The sequence below is a fragment of the Rhinolophus sinicus genome, chromosome 5 (assembly GCF_057876585.1).
Source record: "Rhinolophus sinicus isolate RSI-liver-muscle chromosome 5, RSI-T2T, whole genome shotgun sequence".
NCBI classification, from domain to species: domain Eukaryota; kingdom Metazoa; phylum Chordata; class Mammalia; order Chiroptera; family Rhinolophidae; genus Rhinolophus; species Rhinolophus sinicus.
The window spans coordinates 76,209,919-76,231,418 of NC_142505.1; the positions used below are offsets into that span (position 1 = coordinate 76,209,919).

Sequence of the window (21,500 nt, forward strand, 5' to 3'; positions counted from 1 at the left end):
CCAGCCTCCCGGGCCAGCGAAGACTAAGACACTACATGAGCTCAAGGCGAAGCCCCTGAAAGGCGTCTTTAAGCAAAGGAGCGTCTGGAGAGGGGGCTGGATCCTGGGAGGGTGGGAGCTTCCAAAGTCAGGGGTGGGGATAGGAGGCAAGATCTCCCCTATCCCTCTCCATCCAGAGATTCGAGGATTTTAAGGCCAGAGGATATTTATAGAAGATTTATTTATTTAAATACAAAACTTAGCTATCCGTCTGCCAGCAGCATCACTTTTGACCCATGTCCTCTGTCCAACCAGAGCATTGGCCTGTCTGTCCAAAAGGGAGATGGAAAGTCTTCTGGTGAAATTCCATGTGACTCTCCCAAGAACAGAGACTGGAATTGAGGCTGGCATGGGGGCGGGTCCCCAGGCTATATTCCAAGCCAGCCCATCCTGAGGTCCCCGCGGCTGGGTACACAGGGCCGGCAGAGCCGCCGGGCTCCACCACTAGGGGTCCGCGGCGTGCCACATCCTCAGCTACCGGCAGCTCTCTGCCCGCTCTCTGAGACTGTCCCCACCCCCGGCTGGGGACCTGTGGTCACAGGCGGGTGCTGTGCAGTGAGCTGGAGGGGCTCAGGGCCTTCCACAGAAGACAGACACCTCACAGAGCCACACAGCTAAACCACTGCTGGGGGCAAGAGGGAGGTGGGCCCAGACAGGAGTGAGAAAGGAAAAATAGAAAGAGAACCAAAAGGTCTGAGTCAGCCATTGTGACTGGGAGTGTCCGCCCCTAGGGACTGACCCCCGGGGTGTTTGCTGGGAGTTTTCTCTGCCTATGTCTTCTTGCTTCTCTCATGGAGGAGGTGACCCCTGAGCAAAGAGACAAGGTGGGCGAGGGGTTGGGAAGAGACAGGGTGCTTGGTGAGTGGGAGGGAGATGTTGGTCGTGGGGCCCAAGGTGGGGAGCCCCTTGACACCCCAGGAACCCCAGGCCTGAGAGGTTTCACTGAAAGAGGGGTGGGGGCTCAGGTGAGAAATGAGACACACATGAGCTTCCGGTGAACTTGGCACCAAACACCTCTGTTTGCTGCTCAGATGAGGTGTCAGAAGTACTCGAGTCACCTTGGGGGTTGTCTGAGGCTGGCCCTCTGAACTGCTCAGGACCCAGGAGGACAGGGGCCTGCATATTGTGATGGGTTTATCAAGTCCATCAGCTGATGACTTTTTCATTATGATCAACAGGGAAGTTCCTTCTGCTTACGATCTTAATCCAGCTGGTCAGTTAAAGCAAACTCAAAAACCCCTTCTCCCTTCAGCTGACGCCCGTCTAAGAAGGCCCAGCCTGGTCCAGGCCGACCATACGTCTGGGGCGCGGCCTGGCCTGGGACACGCTGACCAGTTATCTAGTCTTTCTAGAGGGCCAAGCCAGTGTCAGAACTGGTGGCTGTATCCACGGTCACGCCCCACTCCCACACACGAGGCCCACTCCTACTCTGAAAAAGAAAACTCATAAAGCCTCATTATCTTCATTTCTCGGCTCCACCCAAAGCAGCAGAGCAAAGAGTTTGCAACAAACTTTCCCAGATCGACTGATTTCCCGGCAGCCGGGTGGGGGGGGGGGGGCCCATGACGAAGCCAGAGAGATCCCAGAAGCAGTTTTCTACTTACAACCTCACTTTCTGTTGCGCTCTCCCCCTTCCCCTCCACGGTGCCTTCTCTTGTGGAAAGTGAGTCTCAAAGCGACCTTCAGGGCGGTCCCCGCCCGTGCACTGGCTGGGCAAACACTGCGGTGTGGTCACCCGTGACGTAGATGCCAAAATTAAATAGAGCCGCTCTCCTCAGCTCCTCTTTCTGCGTCACTTGCAAAAGCCTGGGGCCCAATGGCTCTTCCTGAAACCCAGAGGGGAGTCCCCTGCGGTACCTGATGGCCTGCTGACCACACCAGCCAGAGGGTCCATGCCCCCTGCCCAGCCCAGGGCTCTGGCCAGGAGCCACAGTGATACATTAGGAAGGCAAATTCTCATGTATTGTCTCTTCTTTCTTCTAATCTCTATTCCCCACATTTTCTATAATGAGCATACATTCATTTCCCACTGGGGGACAAAGGCAAATTTAATTGAAAACAACAAGAAGATGAAATTGATGTCTGGTCATGAGGGACCTGATCACAACTGGGGGGAAGGGGCCAGCAGCACCCCCTCGTGCAGTCCCAGCCCCTCCCTCGTAGCCGGCTGTCTCAGGAGAAGAGGGACATTTGCAGAGGCCTGGGTGCCAGGAGGTCCAGCAACCCTGTTCCTCTGGGCTGGACCCTCGGGCCAATCAGACCCCGTGTTGCCAAAGAGTGGGAAAGGCATCCATTCTTGGGGGTCTTCATCCAGCCCGGGCCCACCAGGCTGGGGCAGGGGGACCCGGGGATGACATGGGAAAGGCTGGGATGCCAGTCCAGATCTGAGGCTGATGTGACATCAATCCTCTGGGGACAGATGGAGAGGTCCTGCCGTCTCCTCAGCCAGCTTCCTTCTCTCTCAGGAGAACGACTGTCCATCTGCTTCTCAAAGAAAACAGAAGCCAATGGTCTACAGACTCCTTCACCATCCACTCAGCAAAGCTCGAGTCCAAGGCCTTGCCTGTCTTGGATCCAGATTCCCCTTGGTCCCTTGTCCCTTTGGAGGGGATTGGGACAGGACTTCAGGGTCCAAACAGCCCTGGCTCCCAGTCCCTGCTGTGCCCCTGAGGTCCCTTGGTGTGACGAAGGCCCAGTCTCAGCTGCCCATCGTGGAGTGGAGCCCCCTCCATCCCTTCCACAAGGACCCACGAGGCTTCACAGGGGGCCAGACCCTCTTCTAGGCGCCAGGGACCCGGGGAACAAAACAGAGCCCACAAACACGAGAACACAGAGCGTCCAGGTGGTGTTGGGTGCTCCGAGGGCAATGAGGCGGCAGGGGCTGCAAGGGCCGTGAGGGGCTGCCTGTCTCGAGGGCAGGTCAGGGAAGTCCTCCCGGCTGAGCTAATGCACAGGAGGTGTGGGTGGAGGGAGGGGAAAGGCGTTCTGCATAACAGAGGGAAACATGCAGGGGGAGGGGACAGCAGGGTCTTGAGCCAGAGGGAGCTGGGATTCTCCTTCCAGCAGCATCTGTGTGGCCAGAACTGGAGCAGCAGGAGGCCAGGCTGCGGGGTCTGGCTTTGCTGGAGGAGGCGGAGTGGCACCTCTGGCTGCGGCGTGAAGAGCGGAAAGTGGGCACAAGGGCGGGAGCAGGATGACTGTTAGGAGGCTCCTGTGGAAACCCAGGTGGGAAATGACGGTGGACGTGGCAGTGGAGGGGTGGGGTGTGGTCAGATTCGGAGATATGTATGTGTGCGCGCGTTGTCTGTGTAACATACACTTATGTCTGGATCACTTACATGAACATAGGCCATGTAAAATTATAAACATATGTATTTTATGTAACATGAATGTTAAATATATATTTAATTTTTCTATCCATATAAGTTTTAAAAATCTTCTATTATGGGAAACTTTAAACACATACAAAAGTAAATCCTGGTTCTCCATCGCCCAGCTTCACCAGCTATCAGCTCGTGGCCCCTCCCTCACCCCAATGCAAATGGGCTTTCCATTCACTTCTGAAGACAGTAGGAAGGCAGAGGCTTGGGTGACCCACTAGATATGGAGCACAGGAGGTTTTTATGGTGGTGTGAGCCCCGTGAAGGGTGGGGTTGCCATTTACTGAGCTGGGGAAGTCTGTGCTCAAGCGAGTGCCATTTATAAAATAACTACTGATCATGGGTGATGGATCGCCTACCCCTCGCAGCCAGCACCCCTTCTCGAAAACATCCGCAGCATCCCCACTGCTGTTTCCACTGCGTGAGTCCCACCCCCGCCAGGCATCTATGTGCCCTGTCTGCACTCCAGATACTGTATCTGTGATGTCACTGATAACCTCCTATCACCAAATCCAGCGGAAGCACATGTGCCCTTATTCCACCTGCCCTGTGAACCATCTGCCCCTGCTGACTTCTCACTTCTCCCGGAGACTGTCTCAGGCTTCTCGTCAGCCTGTCTTCTCTCCTTGCCCTGTCGCTGGAGAGCTGTGGGCCTTGGTTTCCTCCCTTCCCTCGTCCCCTTGGTTTCCTCACCCTCTGTGTCAACAACCCAGACCCTTCTCTGTGTCCGGAGTTAACCTGCCATCTCCGTGAACAGTGGGTCCCCAAGCCAGAAAACTGTGGTCCCTTGTGACTTCTCACTCTCCTTACCTCCATATGCAGCCAATGATAATCATAAGCATAAACTACAGCAATAATGACGATGATAGTTGGCATTTACCGAGGGCTTCCTGTGTGCCAGGCATCACGCCAAGCACCTTATGTTTATTACCTCATGTAACCTTCCCACAGCCCTATTATCCCCCAGAGAGTAGGCGGCAGAGCTGGGACTCAGAACGACCAGGTCCCCCTGACTCCAGGGCCCACGGCCCTCACCCACGCTCTGCCCTGCTGAGGACCTCAGACCCACCGCGCTCCTTCCCGCTGCCCTGCCCTGTGCACGGACGGGGCAGTGTTCTGAGTGGCGTCCCCCTGGTTTTCTTCAGGGCCTCCAGGATCGTCCACGTGCGGTCCCCCTGCTCCTTGCCAGGGCTCACTCACTCCAGTCTCTGCTAACGTCACACTCTTGGAGGCCTCTGAGTGGTTTTCGTGAATAAGCCCAGGAGGCATTGAAAGGGTTCCTTCTGCATGTTGTCCTGACAGCTGACAGAAGAGGAGGGAAGAGGAGCTTTGAGCTCCGCAAGGCTCAGGGTGGGGCAAGAATCCTCACCGGGCTGCCCTGCTCAGCCTCCATACCTTTCCCCCTCAATGCTGGCAACTTCAGTTCTCAGGCCCCCTTGAAGTTAGAATCTGGGTGTGAATTGTTCTCCAGGGAGCTGTGGAAGGAAGGCAGGCGGGAGGCAGATGCCATCTTCCTGCTCCCCCCAGCTGGGTGCCTGGAGCCATTTTGTGGGTGCCTGGAAGCAGCTGAGGCAGCAGCTCGGGGATCCCTGGATTGCAGCTTCAGGCATGTGTCCTTGAACTTCAGACCTGCAGTGGCAGCCTCCAGGGTAGTGGTCCTTCCTGTGGGTCGTTTCTTCAAAGTTTTAAGCCCAGCCTGGAGCCTGCTCCTCCACCCACACCCCCAACATTTTAAAAGTACCTACTTTCCTCCATTAAATGCTTTCTGCCTGAAAGCATTGAATCCAGATACATAAGTGAGGGCTGCAGTGTAGCAACTAAAGGTGACTCCCTGAAACAAGGATAGGACCTCAAAAACTATAAAGGGGACACATCCAGGGAGGACATGTGTGGGGACGTGATCACTGGCCAAACTCCCCCTGGTCCTGTGCAGACTCGGATTTGCCTAATAGATTAAGTACCATAGTCATCTGACCAACCAAAGATGGGAAGAATAATAGCAACAGAACTGTCATTTACAGAGTACTCACTATGTGCCAGGCACCGTTCTCACTGCTTTAAAAACATTAACGTGTTTATTCCTCAGAACCACCTCACAAGGCAGGTATTACTGTCACCCCCACTTTAAGGCGGGAGCTGAGTGGCGTGGCCAAGGTCACGGTGACAAAGCAGAGCGGCCAGCACTTCTGGGCTGCCTGGGCCCACTGTGTGCCATGGAGGCGTCCAGGAACAGGCACCCTTCATGGAGTGACGTGTGCCTAGCACTTTTCACGGAATAGCTCACTCATTCCTCACAGGAATCCCGTGAGGAGGAGTTACATTATTCTCATTTCACAGGTGAGGAAACTGAGACCCAGAGAGAGTTAGTGATCTGCCCATGATCGCATTGTTGACAAGAGGCTTGTTAGCTAAACGTCAAAGCCCAGCGCTTATAACTGGTACATTCCAGAGCCTGAGAGGAAAGCTCTGCAGCCCCACGGGGCCATGCTGGTTGTCAGCTCTCACGCAGGGTAAAGGGGAGCGGGTGTATGGCTGACACAGGACATACCCAACAGAGTCTTCAGTTTCTCTCTGAGCCTTGATGCCCACCCGCCTGCCATGGACCGTTAGCGCCCATGACTCCTGCAGGCTGGGAGCAGCATTCCCTGACCCCCTCCTTCCTGGCCTCTGCCCAGCCAGCCACACGCACAGCTGCCATGGTGCCACACTGCAAAGTATGGTCCATTTTCTCCTTATTCCCTTTGAGGGGACATTCTGGCCACTCCTCGATGTTCTGGAAAGTTAGTCCTTTTCCCCCTGGTCTCATCTGACCATTGAAAAAAGGAAAGAAGCAGCTGTATTCTGCTTCTGAGCTACTGGTTCCCATATTACATTCCTTTTCTGACTCACACGTGTGCCCCCAGAGCCCCCAGCCGGGGGTCTGGTCCTCAGCGAAGGCAGGCGCTCACAAAAATCACTGCAGAATATGTGCATGGCTTTTCTATCACCTCTCACAACTCCTCCGCAGGAGGAGCCTGCTGACCTCCCTCCTCTCCAGCTGCCCTCAAACCCCAGGGTGTGCAGAGGTGTACTCTACACCCGGACACTCCTCCAGTGTGTCTGCACTCCCAAGTTCACAGCTGTTTTCACTTGAACCTTTCCTCAAGAAAGGAATATGTATGTACCCTTTTACTCCAAATAAAAGTTAACCTGAATTTGAAGTCCCCACCTGTCCTGAAAGGAACTGTTTACCCTTCTCATAAACTCCACCCATCTGTATAGTGAAGGATTTACTTATCCTAGCAAAAACCCAAATAATCCAATTTAAAAAATGGATGCAGGACCTAAATAGACATTTTTCCATAGAAGATAAACAAATGGCCAACAGGCACATGAACAGGTTCTCAGCATCACTGGTCATCAGGGAAACGCAAATCAAAACCTCATACTGTTAGAATGATCACTGAAAAGACAGGAGATGACAAAAACCAGTGATGACAAAGGGAACCCTTGTGCATTGTTGGTGGGATGGTAAATTGGTGCAGCTACTATGAGAAACAACATGGAGTTTCCTCATAATATTAAAAATAGAACCACCATATGACCCAGCAATTCCACTTCTGGATACACATACACTAACAAAAGGAAACAAAAAGACTAACGTGAAAAAATATCTGCACCCCCATATTCAATGCAGCATTATTTACCATAACCAAGACATGGAAACAACCTAAATGTCCACTGATGGATGAATGGATAAAGAAAATGTGACACACACGCGCACACACTGGAATATTACTCAGCCATAAAAAGGAAGGAAATCCTGCCATTTGTGACAACATGGGTGGACCCGGAGGACGTTATGCTAAGTTAAGTAAGTCAGACAGAGAGACAAATACTGTATCTCACTTATAGGTGGAATCTAAAAACGAGTAAACAAAGTCATAGGAAAAAAATTAGATTTGTGCTTACCAGAGGTGGATGAAGGTGGTTAAAAACCACAACCTTTCGGTTCTAAGATAAAGCCCTGGGATGTCATTACAACATGACAACTACAGTTAACACTGCTCTATGGTGTGTATGAGGACAGTTGTTAAGAGAGTACAGCTTAGAGTTCTCATCACAAGGAAAAGAACTTTTTGTCTTCTCCTTTTTTCATTGCATCTGTATGAGATGGCAGATGTTCTCTTAAGGTAATCATGTCACAATATATGCAAGGACTGAAACCCCCAAATTTGCAGCTGGTGTGTGAAGTGCAGGCGGTCTTGTAGAGGCTGTGCCCTTCACCTGTGAAGTTTGACCCAACTCCCCGTAGTTGGCGTCAGGAGTCATTGTGTGAGTTTGGCAAACTTGTGGCGCATTCCATGGACACGTCCTAAAAATGATGGAAGGACCTTCTTGATACAATAAGACAGGTCTTCTCCTTCAAAGAGCACAAGGCACTGTCGTAAGATCCAAAATGCAGGAACGACCTTAGCAGGATTCTTTTCTGTGTGATCTCCCAGAGGGGAAGGTCAGAAACCAAGAGACGGAAGTGGAGAGGAAAGGGAAGGGAAGGTTCCAGGAGAAAGCAGCGTGCCGTGTTTGGGTACAGGAATCCTGCAGCACCCGAGTGAACAGAGCAGATACTCAGCACCTCACCAGGTCCCGGAAATCAGGCTCAGGCAGCAGGGTGGACGGTGGGGCATGGACAGACAGCTGATTTGTAGATCAGTCAGGCTGCGGCTCTTTTTCCTAACGAGCTGAACGTGTAGTTAAGTTCCATTTCAACAGTGGCCACTCCTGAAACTTTGGGATGGTCCTAACTTGCGTAGGACCCCCTTACTGTGAAAGACCTAAGGACCTGCTGGGACCCAAACGAAGCCCCACCTGGTGTGACCCGTCCTTTGGCAAAGACCTAGACCTGGAAGAGCGGCTTGTCTGAGCGCCAGGAGTGGAGAGGATCTGTGTCATTACCTCCGTTCTACCCAGAGAAAGAACCCCAGGTCAGCTCTTCCACAAAAGGAAAGTTTCCAAGATGCCACCCATACTTGGAAAAAGCCAGGTTGAAATACCATTCAAGTCAAGCTTTCTTGATATTACTCTGTGTTTCCCCAGGAGGATTGCACTACAACAAATTCGGACACCTGTGGCCTCTTCCTTCAAAGCAAAAAGCCAGCATAACCCCAAGCTGATAAGATTAATCTAAAGAGCAAATTATGGTGTAATTTCCTATGCTGATACTTTGTAGTTAATTTTTTAAAAAAGTTTCATTTTCCTATTGGTCTGATTTCACAGGAACATTTTACCTGTTTCTGTGAGGCATTTTTTTCTCCTGGAAGAGAGGCGCTGATTGGCCCCAACCTGGTGTAATGAAAATTTCCAATGTAAACTCATTTTCCCTCAGTTTCAGCAATTTTAAATCTATATATAGAGATATCTCTGTCAGAATTGCATTGTTAGCTTCACCTGGTAAACTAATTGTCTCACACCGTCATTACAAATAGAGACCTATTAATGCATCTCGCCTCCCCCCTGGTCCCAGCTCTGCTCTGCCTGCTAGCATGTACCGGCAACTGCATCCAGGGGCGCGAGCGCATTCTCCTGCGGGAGATCATCGAAACACTGAACCGCCTCACAGAGGCAAAGGTGAGTAAGCTATCTGGCACCATCTCTCCAGATGTTGGGTGATGCCGTGGGTATTTCTTCGACTGTGAGAGGAGCATAGCAGCTTCTAGAGAAGTTGGTAGTTGGTGGTTGGTGGCAGGATGGGAGAGCAGAGACTTCTCGCTTGGCACTTTTCCTCTCTGAGGGATTGTAGGACGTGCTCTCAGTTCGAGGGAGGGAGAGATGCTTGGTTGGACGTAGTCTGTACAGTTGGAGGTAACTGTCTCTTGCTCTCTTTTTCCTGCCTAGACCAAGGACGGGTGCATGGAGCTGACTGTAGCAGAAGTCTTGCCTGCCCCAAAGGTAAGAACTGCCCCAGGTCGGCTTCGGCAGATGGGTGACTTGGGAGAGGACAGCCATCCATAAGTGTTTGGACAGGAAACTTTTTTTTTTTTAACAGAAAGCGAACGGGCCCAAATTAACTATAATGAGAATTCTGATCTTTACTCTCAAAATACGTTTTGGTGTTTCTGGTTTCACTTGATTTAGAAGACGTGTAAGAGATAGCTTGGATCTTGTAATCCAAAGGTCCTGGTCAAGGCAGAGCTCTTTAGGGTTTCACCCAGCCCCAGCCTAGTACCTGACATATAGGAGGCATTCGATAAGCGCTTGTTGGAAGAGAGAATTTTCTGGCCCGTACATTTCCGAAAATACGCTCACAAAAGCAGATATTGAGATTACAGGTTGAGGGAGCTTTCATTTTGTCTAAGAGACTTCCTATGGCAACAGAGAAGGTATTGCCGAGCCCTCCTGCTCTGCAGTCCACCGGCTCCTTGCTCTGGCCTGCGGGCTGCCCTCCAGCCTGGTCCGGACCATCCTACCAGGTGGGGTCCAACCATCCCTGCTTCAGGCTGCTCGGGCATCTTGCCTTTCCACCTCCTGCACCGCCTCACCCCCGCCCCTCTATCTGCAGTGGGAGGAGATAGATTTGACAGCTGATAGTGCGTTTTCTCTGACAAACACTTGACTACAGCCTATCAATAGCTTTGTGCACTCCAGTTCCTGTTTTCATGGAAACACACGACTGAGAATGAAAAACCCAAAGCTTCAATTTACCAGGGTCTCCTAACCACCTGCTTTCCGTGTGTACCCGAGGGGGCAGCCTGGCCAGCAGTGCAGCCCTGTGGGTTGGGCAGGGCCATAGCCCAGGACCAGGCCATGAAACAGGCCCATCCTGCTTCGTGAGAAAACTGTTTTTCAGGTCTTTACCTGAATATCTCCTTTCATTTAAGAGTATTCCAGGAGTCTGATCTACACTAATATATACTAGCATAATGTAATTATGTATAATATTATGTATAATATATTATATAAGAACATATATAATTTTGTCCTTCAGAATCTTATCATGGATCAGACTCTGTCCATCAAATAGGTTGTAAGTAAGGACTTGGAAATTTTACATACATATAAAATTATATATGAATGTATAATTTTATACATTTATGTGATGTTAATATTTTATATATGTATATAAAATAGCCAGGAGTCCATTGCATTGTGCTCTAGGCTCTCCAGGGGGCGCCTACACTGCTGAGTGGGTTCTACCAAAGCCAAGGGCAGGGCTCCAAGAAGAACGTGCTGAGGGTCTGAAAGTGACACAGCCTGTGGTGTCAGCCCCGGTCCTGCTATTAACTAGCTGTGTAGCCTTTGGTCAATTTGCACACCTCTTTTTGCCTCAGTTTCCACATCTGAAGAAATGAAAGTGATTTTGAAAGTTGGTTGCTATCCAACTCCTGAGTTAGTGGAAAGTGTTATTGTAAGATGATATAACTCTTGATTAAAGGCAAAAACTGGTTGTAGAGAAGCAATAATTCTAAGAGGGAGGGGCCAGCGGTTGGAGATGATCAAAACCCCCCAAGACTCCAAGCCCGGGCCACCCCACCCGGGCTGTCTCTAGAAGACGCAGCCACCCTGCAGCCCTGCCCACGCCATTTCCTCCCACTCCTGGCCCGCCTCTTCATTGGGTTCTCACATACTTCCCTCACCACACAGGTAGACATCTCCTAAAACAAATCCCCGCTGCCTTCCTTCACTCTGACCTGCCTCAGGTGCCTTCCCCCGACCTGCTTCTGTTCCTCCCAGACTAACAATCGCATTTTTCCATCCTTTTCTTTTCCTCAAAGACTCGGCGCTGCTTACTAATCTATCAGGATATTTCAGAACAAGGAAAGGTTGTGCTTTTCAAAACCCACAAAGGTGGTATGTGGGAAGGAAAGTTACTTCTTTGTGTTCCCAAAGAGGAACATCTTTCCCGCATCCATTGTATTAACTTTCTTTGGGGGATCAAGAATTCCTGTATCTCCACGTTGGGTAGCATCCTGCTCTCGGCAGTTGCTGGCAAGAACGTGCGGATCTAAATCCTGCGCTTCATGGGCAATGCCTACCGGGTGTCTATGAAATAAAGGTGGTCTGAGGAACAGCAAAGTGGAAAGCAAGCAAAAGCAGGCTGGTCTATGGAGGATTTCTTGGGTGTGCCATTAATTGGAGGTATTTCCTACCAAAGAGAGCTAAAGTTCATAATTTTTCAGAGAGCTCTATGCCAACCCTCAAATATATATATTTTTTGAGTGAAAGTAGAGGATTTTCCATAAACAGTACTGGCTGACTAAAAGTGGAGATAAGGGATACAGCACAAATAGGACTGGATTTTTATGGCCCTGAATTAAGCTAGTCAAGAACCAAGTTAGAACTCTAACGGAGTTACTGCCACAGAAGGAAGCGGCCGTTTTGACATTCCCCTGAGGGGTGGGCTTCCTATGGCTTGTGCCTGGGCCTCCCTTTTGAGTCTCTTTTCCTGAGCAGTTCTGAACTGCAGGTCTGCTAGGCTGTCATCAAAGTGTGCCCCTGAGCTATGACAGACACACAAGTAGAGAGCGGGACAAGCAGCTGAAAGCAGTCTAGATGGGGTGTCATCCTGTTGCTTCAATATGAATGGAACTAAAATGTTAAGGCCCTTAGCTAAAAAGGCCTTTAGAATTAGTTTTTGGGGGATTTTTTTGTAAAGTTTTTCCATTTGATTCAAACTCTTTTCAGTTCCTATTGTATCCTAATTACCTTTAGGAAGTCCTTTCACAAGTATCTTTACAGGGTTTTTCCCTATATTATATGGCTGTATACGCAAAACTAAGAGGCAGTTTAATTTCCAGGCTCCAAGCCAGTGTCAGAAAAGTCTCTTTAGGTTTTGATGGAAGCTAAGCACAGGGGCTCTTGTCTCCTGTCCTCTTAAACCTCACTTTCTCCCTCCAACCACACGGGGGTCTCCTACATTTGCACCTGTGGTAGTGGCTGCCTTCTACTTGGTCTCACCACCTCTGCTTACCCCCAGGGGCACCATATTTATGGGAGGATTCCTGACTCCCTGAGCCCAGAGATACTGGTGCTGCTCTTAAATTTCCAACTAGACTCCAGGGTCCAGGAGGCCTCTCAGCCAGCTCATTAAATATGTCTGTCCTTCCAAAGGCCTTCCCCATGGGCCCCACAGGGGAAAGGGGAAGCTTTTGTAGTCTGGGATTCTGGTGCTTGTAGAATTCAGCCTAGAGAAACAAGAGATAAACACCAAGATTTACACAGATGATTCACTGCAACATTATTTACAGAAGGAAAAACTGCAATAATAGGGGGTTGATCTGTTAGGGTCCACATATGCCATGGGTTCCTACAGAGCTCTCAATCCTATGTTCCAAATACCAATGAACAACTTAAGAAATGCTTGTACTATATGTTAAGTGTGAAAAGGCTACAAAGCAGTACCAACAGCTGGTCCCTATTTTGAAAAAAAAAAAAGGTATTTAAAAAACCTGGGAAGAGAGTTACCAGTAGTTATCCCTGGCTGGTGGGATAATGAGTGAATTCATTTTTGTTGAATATATTATTTTTATAGTAAACATGCATCACCTTGATAACCAGAAAAAAATATGAGACTGCTAAGAACTTAAAAAGCTGCTTGGACAGTTCTTCTCATACGAATCCCCTGGAGATCTTGTTAATGCACATTTGTGATTCAGTGGGTCTGAGATGAGGCCTGAGACTTTTCATTGCTACCTGGCTCCCAGGTGATGCCCATGAACCATACTCTGAGTGGCAAGGGACTAGAACATGTCCTGGCAGAGGGTAGAGATAGCTTTGTCCGAGCTGGAGCAGACTGAAGCTTAAGACCATTCTCCAGGCTTTGTGACTTTGTTCTTCAGTGGAAATGAGAGGACACGCCAGGCCTGGTTCACACTGAGACACAGCCTTCTCCCAGGTTCACAAGATCTGCTTCCCCGCTTGTTCATGCCCTCTTCTAAGGCCCAAACGTCCCCAGGGAGAGCCACGTGGCCAGACCCACAGCAGAGCTGCCGGCATTCCAAGGAGGGTCTGACCATGCATGTCAAGGTCGAAGTCCCCTGACAGAAGCCCTGTCCCAGGCCCAGCTCGATGGCACCCTCTCTCAGAAGCTTCCCTGATCTCCCAAGGCCAGACTCCTGGGGCATCTCACTCTGACCCTGGTACTCACCTCTAGCTATGCAGAAATGTCTGCTCTCCTCACCTGGACCCTGAGTTTCTACACACTCCGCATCTCCCATGGGGCGGGCTAAGTGGAAAGTATGGCCACAGCAGCACTGGCCAAGTCGAAGGACGGGCATCCATTTATTCAACAAGCCTGTAGGCTTTCCAGGAAAAGCTTATAGGAATGAGTAAAAGCAGAATCTGACTATGAGTCATGCAGGCATCTTGCACCATGTGAACGGACCTGGGCCACAGACGGGTGGTTCTTCATTCAAATGCCCACTCTGTCATTTGCTTAGCTGGGTGACTTTATTCAGGCACCCTTTCAGCAAAACCTTTGAAGGGAAAAGAAATTGGGAGCTTCTGAGGAAAGGCAGCTGCATCTGCAGGAAACTGGGAGAGGTTGTTTACAGAGGTTTATGGCTGTGGCAAGCAGCCTGTCATCCCCACGGCAGGAATCCTTGAATCCCTGACCCACAGTGGAGCAAACTTTCCTTCTCCACGTGTCCTCCTGCAAAAAAGAAAGCAGAAGGAAAAATCTCTGCACCATGTTCAAAATAGAGCCGGTACATGGCTGTGGTATTTCTCTTTCTAGAACACAACTGAGAAGGGAGCCTTCTGCAGGGCCGCAATAGAGCTTCGGCAGATGTACCACACACACCAGTGCAAGACCACGAAACACCTGAGCAGACTTCACAGGAATCTCAGCAGCATGGCCAACATGGTAAGTACGCTGGGGTGCCGACAGCGGGGCTCCCGGCGCGCGGCAGCCTCCCTTCTGAGAGTTCCTCCCGGGTGACAGTGCCCTTCATCAATCAACCCGTTCGTTCGTCAGCAAGTACTGCTGAGGCTCCGTGGGTGCCACGTGCTGCTCTAGGCACTGGGACACCGTCGTAAAGACAAGGCAGAGTCCCTGCTCTCACAGAATGTTCTAGTAGGGGACTTAGAAAAGCAAACAAACATGCCATGATGTCCAGCAGTGATACATGCTTCGAAGGAAAATATGGGAATTGAGAACATAAGTGGGGAGAGGGCTGATTTAGTAGTTGGTGATGTCATCTGAGCAGATATTTAAATTCAGTGAGACAACAGGCCACATAACTAACTGGGGAAAGAAAATTCCAGGCAGAGGGGACACCTGGCTGTGCAAAGGCCCTCACTAGAAATGAGCTTCACGTGTTCAGATCAGTAGAGAGGCCAGTGTGGCTGGATCAGAGTGAGCGAGAGTAGGAAACCAGCTCACGCAGAGCATTTGGATTCCACCACAAGTAAGGGGGGAATAGCCACCGGGTCTGGAGCAGGGCAGAGGCTGCGATCTGATTTTTCTGATTTAAAATGATCCCTCTGGCTACTGTGTGGTAAACAGACTGAATAAGGGTAAGCGTAGAAGCAAGACGGCCTGCTGGGGGTTACCGCAGCAATCCAGGCTGAAGGCAATGGTGGTTTCGAAAGGGTGAGCACAGTGGAGGTTTAGATTTGGGATTAACTAAAAATATAGCTGACGGATCCATTGTGAGGGGTGAGGGAAAGAGGAAAAGGGGACCTCTTGGTTCCGGGCCTGAGGCCCTTGTGGGATGGTTGCTGCTGTTTACAGATATGGAAGAGTGGGGGCGAAGCAGGGCTAGAGGCTGAGCAGGAGATCGGAAGTTCAATTTTGGTCATGGTAACTGTGAGGTATCTCTTGGATGGCCAAGTGGAGATGTTGAGATTGTTCTAAAAGTCTGAAGCTTAGGGGAGAGGTTAGACCTTGTGATATAAAATGAAGAGTTCTCAGAAAGATGTTACTTAAAGACCTAGACCTGAATGACACAGAGAAAGGAAGAGATCCAAGGACTGAGCCCAGAGGCACCCACATAGAGAGGGCAGGAAGAAGAGGGGCCAGCGGGACACTGAGAAGTAGCCAGTGAAGTAGGAGGAAATGGAAGTGTGCGGTGCCCTGGAAGGCAAGTGAAGAAACTCTTTTAAGAAGCGAGACGTGAGCACCTGTGTCAAATGTACCAAAAGGTCAAGTAAGATGAAGAGCGAGAATGGTCGTTGGATTTGGCACGAGGGGGGCACTGGTGATGCCGATATAAGTGGGACGTGGGAATGAAAGGCTGAATGAAGTGGCTTCCAGTGACAATGGGGTGGGAGGAGTGAAAAGGAAGGAGCAATGAACAGAGAAAAATCTTCTGCGGTGTTTTGCTCTAAGGTTGCAGAGAACTGGACTGGACTGACAGCTGAAGGGCGGTGTCGAGTGAGGGAAGTTCTTGTAAGGTGGGGGTATATTCAGCCTGTTAATGTTCCAATGGGAATAGTCTAATACAGAGGGCAGAACTGACACTGTAGGGAAGGAGAGCCACAGTGGATGCTATCTAAGGCCACTCATCCCCTCCCTGGGCCTGTCACCTTATTTGTAAGATAAGGTGATGGAATAGGGAGCTGACATTACACTCATTCTCTTTTAATCCTCTTAATTATCATACGAAGTGGGCACTACGGTTCCCATTTTACAAAGGTGCAAACTGAAGCTTTTATAAATGAAGCAGTTTGTCCTAAAGCGATGCAAATTAATAAACTGGCAGGGCTAAGATTCAAACGGAAGCAGTGGCCTGGTGCCAGGAACCTGGACTCTTTTCCACCTGACATGCGGCCAAGCTGTGGTGTTGCTGTTTAATGGGCAGGAGGGCAGAGGGACTGCTAGACCCCGTCTCCGCAGTCCAGGTGGCCCCGTAGAAGGCCCAGGGGAGTAGTGGCCAGGTCTGAGCCTCCACCTTCATGTTACGCTCCTGAGCAGCACCTGGCTGTGAGTGACACGCCTCTCCAGAGACTGTGGCATCCCCGAAGGCAGACCCATAGTGATGGTACAGTAACCATTTCTGAGAGAGTAAGAACGCACCGAAAACAGGCAAACCCTACTGCCCTAGCTAGTGACAGAGTCAGACTCCGAGGCGAGCTACACGGGAGGCCCTGCTCTGATAACTGTTCAAGTGGCAAGTGCCACTAGCTTGACTCAGGAACCAGGAATGACAGCAAGACTCAAATGTTTAGCAATGCAAATTAATGAAACGTTTCTTCTGCAGAACTCCTGCCCTGTGAATGAAGACAAGAAGATCACCTTGAAAGAACTCTTGGAAAGGCTAAAGCAGACCATGAAAAAGAAATACGCAAAGGGTTGAAGCTGAATATTTTAATTTATGAGTTTTTAATAGCCTTATTTTAAAAATATTTATATATTTATAACTCATCATAAAATAAAGTATATGTAGAACCTCACAGCATGATTTCACTTTAATAGCATTGGCTGTTTACTTGACAACTTTTGGGGAAACCAATTTAATTTACTGAGAAACTAGTGTGCAAGTAAAAAAGGAAAGATCGCTTCGCTCTCAAGGGGTTCCCCCCCTCTAACTGGGGACATAATGCACACAATGATTAAAGAATACAAGGCCACACAGGATGCAAATGATAAGTAAAAAGAGAGCTTGCAGAGTGGGTTCGTGAGTCCTACTCACTACCAAATAATTTAGGATTGAAAAGGTATTAACTGGATGTTTAGAACATTCTTCTCCCATCGGCACAAGGGTTGTTGTACTGAATCTATAGGGGGGGGGGAATGTAATTCTAACACACTACATGGCTCTGCTGTGAATATTTAAAGTACTAATAATGTAAATTCTCTTGATTCTCAAGTCTTAGAACCAACAAACAAAGCACAGAAGACATAATTGTGATTACAGAACAGACTGTAAACACTACCCACCTGACAACATAAAAGGTATAGCTGAAAACAGTTGAGAGGTAAAAGCAGAAGGAAAGGGAAGAGAGGTAGAACACTAATAGCCCCAACTCACTGGGTGAGGGGGTCAGGTAAGCAATGATGCCTAAGGTTGATGAACAAGAGATTTAAGTATTTATTCAAAATTGCAGAAGAAATAGAAGATCTAAAAACAATTTACTATAAAACACTTGGAAGGGATAGATTGAGGTAAACCTCACTTTTTATTACGGAAATCAACATACAATATCTGAAGTTGATAAATAAAAAAATAGTTGACAAGAGTGGTCATGAGTTGATTATTGCAGCTGGGGATGGGTACATGGGGGGTGATTGTACTACTTGGCTTTTATACATGTTTGAAAGTTTTCAAAATAAAAGGTGAAAAAATCCAATAGTGAGTAAATAAAGAGGTCTTTGGAATTACAGTGGTAGACACCAGAAAAACGAAAAACAAAAAAGGGACGGTGGTTTGTTGGGAACAGGATTTGGAATAGGGATGGGTGGAAGCAAGGCAGGAGACTGTTGGCCTTTCATTTTAAGTCTCTATGTGACCATGCACACAAAGATAAAATATTTTTAAAAATTAAAAAAAAACCCTAAAACTAAAAAGACACACAGTCACAAATGTTGGCAAAGATATGGAAAAACTGGAACCCTCAGACATTGCTGGGGTTGATTGGAAAATGGTACAGCTGACTCAGAGGAACTAGGTTGTGAGAAAAGGAGGAACCGCCATTTCCTCCGCTTTCGGTCTCTGCGCCTTTTGCAGGCCTCCAACAGCGCTATGTTGGGACAGAGCATCTGGAGGTTCACAACCTCTGTGGTCCATAGAAGCCACTATGAGGAGGGCCCAGGGAAGAATTTGCCATTTTCAGTGGAAAACAAGTGGCAGTTGCTAGTTATGGTGACTCTGTACTTTGGATCTGGATTTGCCGCACCTTTCTTTATAGTAAGACACCAGCTGCTTAAAAAATAAGGATGTTTTACTTAATCCATGAAACAGACATGAAGAGGAGCATTTTAAGAGGTGCAGTCACTTTGAAAAATGGATCAAACTGTTGAACTCAACATACTAGAAATGTTTGTAAATAAACTTATGGCATGAATCCTTAATGCCTCCTCTCTGAAATACAAAATGTGATAATGAGCATGTGCATACTTTTTTATTTGGGTAATATCTCTTAGTTTTTTGACCAAAATATGTATAATTTAGCTTGTTTCTTCGTCTTAAATTCTCAGATTTTATAGTTTAAAGGGAGAGTAAAGATTTACTTTCAGTCTTTACTTTGAAGAAGTAAATTGGTTTTTCTCCATGAATGATAATCATGAGGGAAACCAAATAGTGATGACAGATTAAAGTTCAAGAGCTTCGTTTTTCACCTCCAGACCTATACCCTAAAACAAATCTTTGCCTTGATAAATGTGCTGCTGACCAATATTAGTCGTGTTTACACGACTAGAAGTATGGTATTTGAAATGGAACATAATAGCACGTAAGATAGAACATAGGAAATATTACTAATTTATTCTGGAGCTTTGACTAGTAGAAATGAGGTAAAAAATGGCTCTCAGTATCGTTGAATCAAATTTACATGAGTAGTGAAATGCTGCTTGCCGCATCAAGTGTAATTACTTAATTTCTAAGGCTTTGTATTAGGGTGAGGAAAAAGTAGCTACTGAATATTGTAATCCCAGTTTGGTTACTTTTAGAATACCACTGGTGTTAGAGAATACTGCAAAGCAGAGGTTATAAACTGGTGGTCTGTTTGGCCTGTAGACTTTGGTGAGAGGAGATGCTGTACTGTTTTTAAACCAATATTTAATACCAGAATATTTACATAGTATTTACATAAAGTTTATATTTCTGGATTCTTGAAAAATTGCTCTGGGTGATTCTATATCCCTTAATGGAACGAAACAGCTGCCTAGGTCACACCTCCCAATAACATTAGATTTCCTATATGTCCCTAGTGTTAAACTGCTGATTTGCTGAAACTTTATTTTTTTATTTTTTTAAAATTTTGTTTTATTAAATTTATTGGGGTGACAATTGTTAGTAAAATTACATAGATTTCAGGTGTACAATTCTGTGTTACATCATCTATAAATCCCATTGTGTGTTCATCACCCAGAGTCAGTTCTCCTTCCATCACCATATATTTGATCTGAAACTTTATTTTATTTTATTTTTTTCTCTCAGTTTGATGCAATTGAATCCAAGTCACTTTGTCCAGCTATTCCCTATTAAAAAAAAAAAGAAAAGAAAAGAAAAGAAAATGGTACAGCCACTTTGGAAAACAGTGTGGCAGTTCCTCAAAAGGCTAAACAGAGTTATTAGACAACCTGGCAATTCCACTCCTAGGTAGAGGAGAGAACTGAAAGAGAACTGAAAATGTTACGTCCACACAAAAACCTCTACACAAATGTTCACAGAAGCATTATTCATTAATAGCAAAAAACTAGAAACAACCCAAGTGTCAATCAACTGCCGAATGGATAAACACAACGTAGTATGTCCATACCACAAAATATTATTTGGCAATAAAAAGAAATGAAGTACTGACACACAGGCTACAATACGGCTGAACCCTGGAAACATTATGCTAAGTGGAAGAAGTCAGACACAAAAAGGCCACATGTGGTATTTATGATTGCATTTACATGAAATGTCCAGATGAGGCAAATCCATTGAGGCAAGAAGCAGAATACTGGTTGCCAGCGGCTGGGCGGACGCAGGTATGGGAGTGATGCTAATGGGTACAGGGCTTCTTTTGGGTGATGGAAATGTTCTTATATTAGATAGTGGTGATGGTTGCATGAGTCTGTGAATAGACTAAAATCCACTGACTTGTACCCTGTAAAAGGATGAATGTTATAGCATATGAGTTATATCTCAATAAAGCTGTTATTTAAAAAAATTAAAGGGGAAAAAAACCCGAGTGTCTAGTCATTGAAACTTGCCTTTTAAAGACGTGCGCTGCAAGAATATGGATCTAGTAACAGTGAATGCGCATTCTTTTCATCCTCGCTTACACATGCGGCAAAAATTAATACTAGTACTAAAATTATACCAAAACATGTAACATCTTTTTAACCCTTTCAAAATAAGGGGAAAAAAAATCAAAAGCTTCAAGTCTCGCCCTGACCACAGCCAGTTTCACCCTGCCCACATGAAATACCAGCTTGCCAAGGACAACAAGTACCGAAGAGAGTCATGGAGCCTTCTAAGGCCACACTGAAAATTCTAGTTTCCTTTCTTCTTTGATTGAGGCTCATTTGCATTCAATGGCTAATGTGAGCTGTAGCCCACCACAGGATATGAGTTGTGGGTTAGAGTCTGTGTATGAGGCCAGGATGGTAAAAGAACGGCTGTTGGAAGAATATTTAGCATGGGCCACAGAAAGGATGGACATGTGCGGGCTCCAGGCAGGCCTGTCATAAGGTGAGTTTCAATGGTTAAGACGCAACTAACATTTCTAATTACTGCCAGACAGGGCTCTGGGTAGAAACACCCAACAGTAAGCCCTTACGTTTACCAACGGAGTGAGAGGACATGAATCGAAGACACACATACAAAGAATGAGGGAAGAAACTTGAGGATTGAGTGAAAGTTGAGATGCCTGTCATTTGCACACATTCACTGAGGAAACTCAGCCACAGCCCATACCTGCTTCGTGGGACATGCCATGCGTCTCGCCTGTGCATGGAATGGGTGACATCGACAGCAGAGGCTGAACCCCTCCCTGCCTGCTGTCAGCTACCTCTGCCTGTTACCTATGAATACATTGTATCTTTAAGTGGCATTAGCAGGTAATAAATATTTATTCAGTAAACGCATGAAGAAAAAACATTTTGCTTAAATCTACGGCTGACTGTTTTCTATTGAAACATCCTTGGGCCACAGTTAGAAATACTGGCCTCTGATCAAAATACATCTGGGGCTCTCCTGCTGCTACTGGTGTGTCCCTACCAGGAGCCCTGCTGTCTTTATTCCCACTGTCCTGCACATGTCATCTCTGCCAGTCTTTCAGGGTGCCCAAGTCATCTGAGAAAGGAGGGTTTTAGGGCAGAGCACAGCGCACAGCTTTCCCGGGAGCAAGGCACACGGGTCTGCCAGCGCACAAGCAAGGTTAGCTCTCAGCTCCTCCCAGCTCCCACAGAGGCCAGGGCAGGGACTGTCGCTCGTCGCAGGGCTGATGCCTTGG

At 47.7% G+C, this 21,500-nt stretch overlaps 2 protein-coding genes and 1 pseudogene across 2 annotated transcripts in view; 2 read left to right on the top strand and 1 right to left on the bottom strand.

Moving 5' to 3' along the window:
* KIF3A (kinesin family member 3A) overlaps positions 1-21,500 on the bottom strand; it is a 143,117-nt gene that overhangs the window by 65,316 nt on the left and 56,301 nt on the right. The window lies entirely within an intron of this gene.
* On the top strand, positions 7,565-16,864 carry IL4 (interleukin 4). Its single transcript, XM_019756017.3, has 4 exons — positions 7,565-9,026; positions 9,294-9,347; positions 14,131-14,259; positions 16,598-16,864. The coding sequence occupies exons 1-4, from the start codon at positions 8,895-8,897 to the stop codon at positions 16,691-16,693; spliced, it is 411 nt and encodes a 136-aa protein (XP_019611576.2). The 5' UTR covers positions 7,565-8,894; the 3' UTR covers positions 16,694-16,864.
* LOC109460540 (cytochrome c oxidase subunit 7C, mitochondrial pseudogene) lies at positions 17,989-18,443 on the top strand (annotated as a pseudogene).

Coding starts and splice junctions, on each gene's coding strand:
- IL4 (XM_019756017.3), top strand. CDS start 8,895: ATGCATCTCGCCTCCCCCCTGGTCCCAGCTCTGCTCTGCCTGCTAGCA. Junction 9,027..9,293: donor ACCGCCTCACAGAGGCAAAG/GTGAGTAAGCTA, acceptor TTTCCTGCCTAG/ACCAAGGACGGGTGCATGGA. Junction 14,260..16,597: donor TCAGCAGCATGGCCAACATG/GTAAGTACGCTG, acceptor TTTCTTCTGCAG/AACTCCTGCCCTGTGAATGA.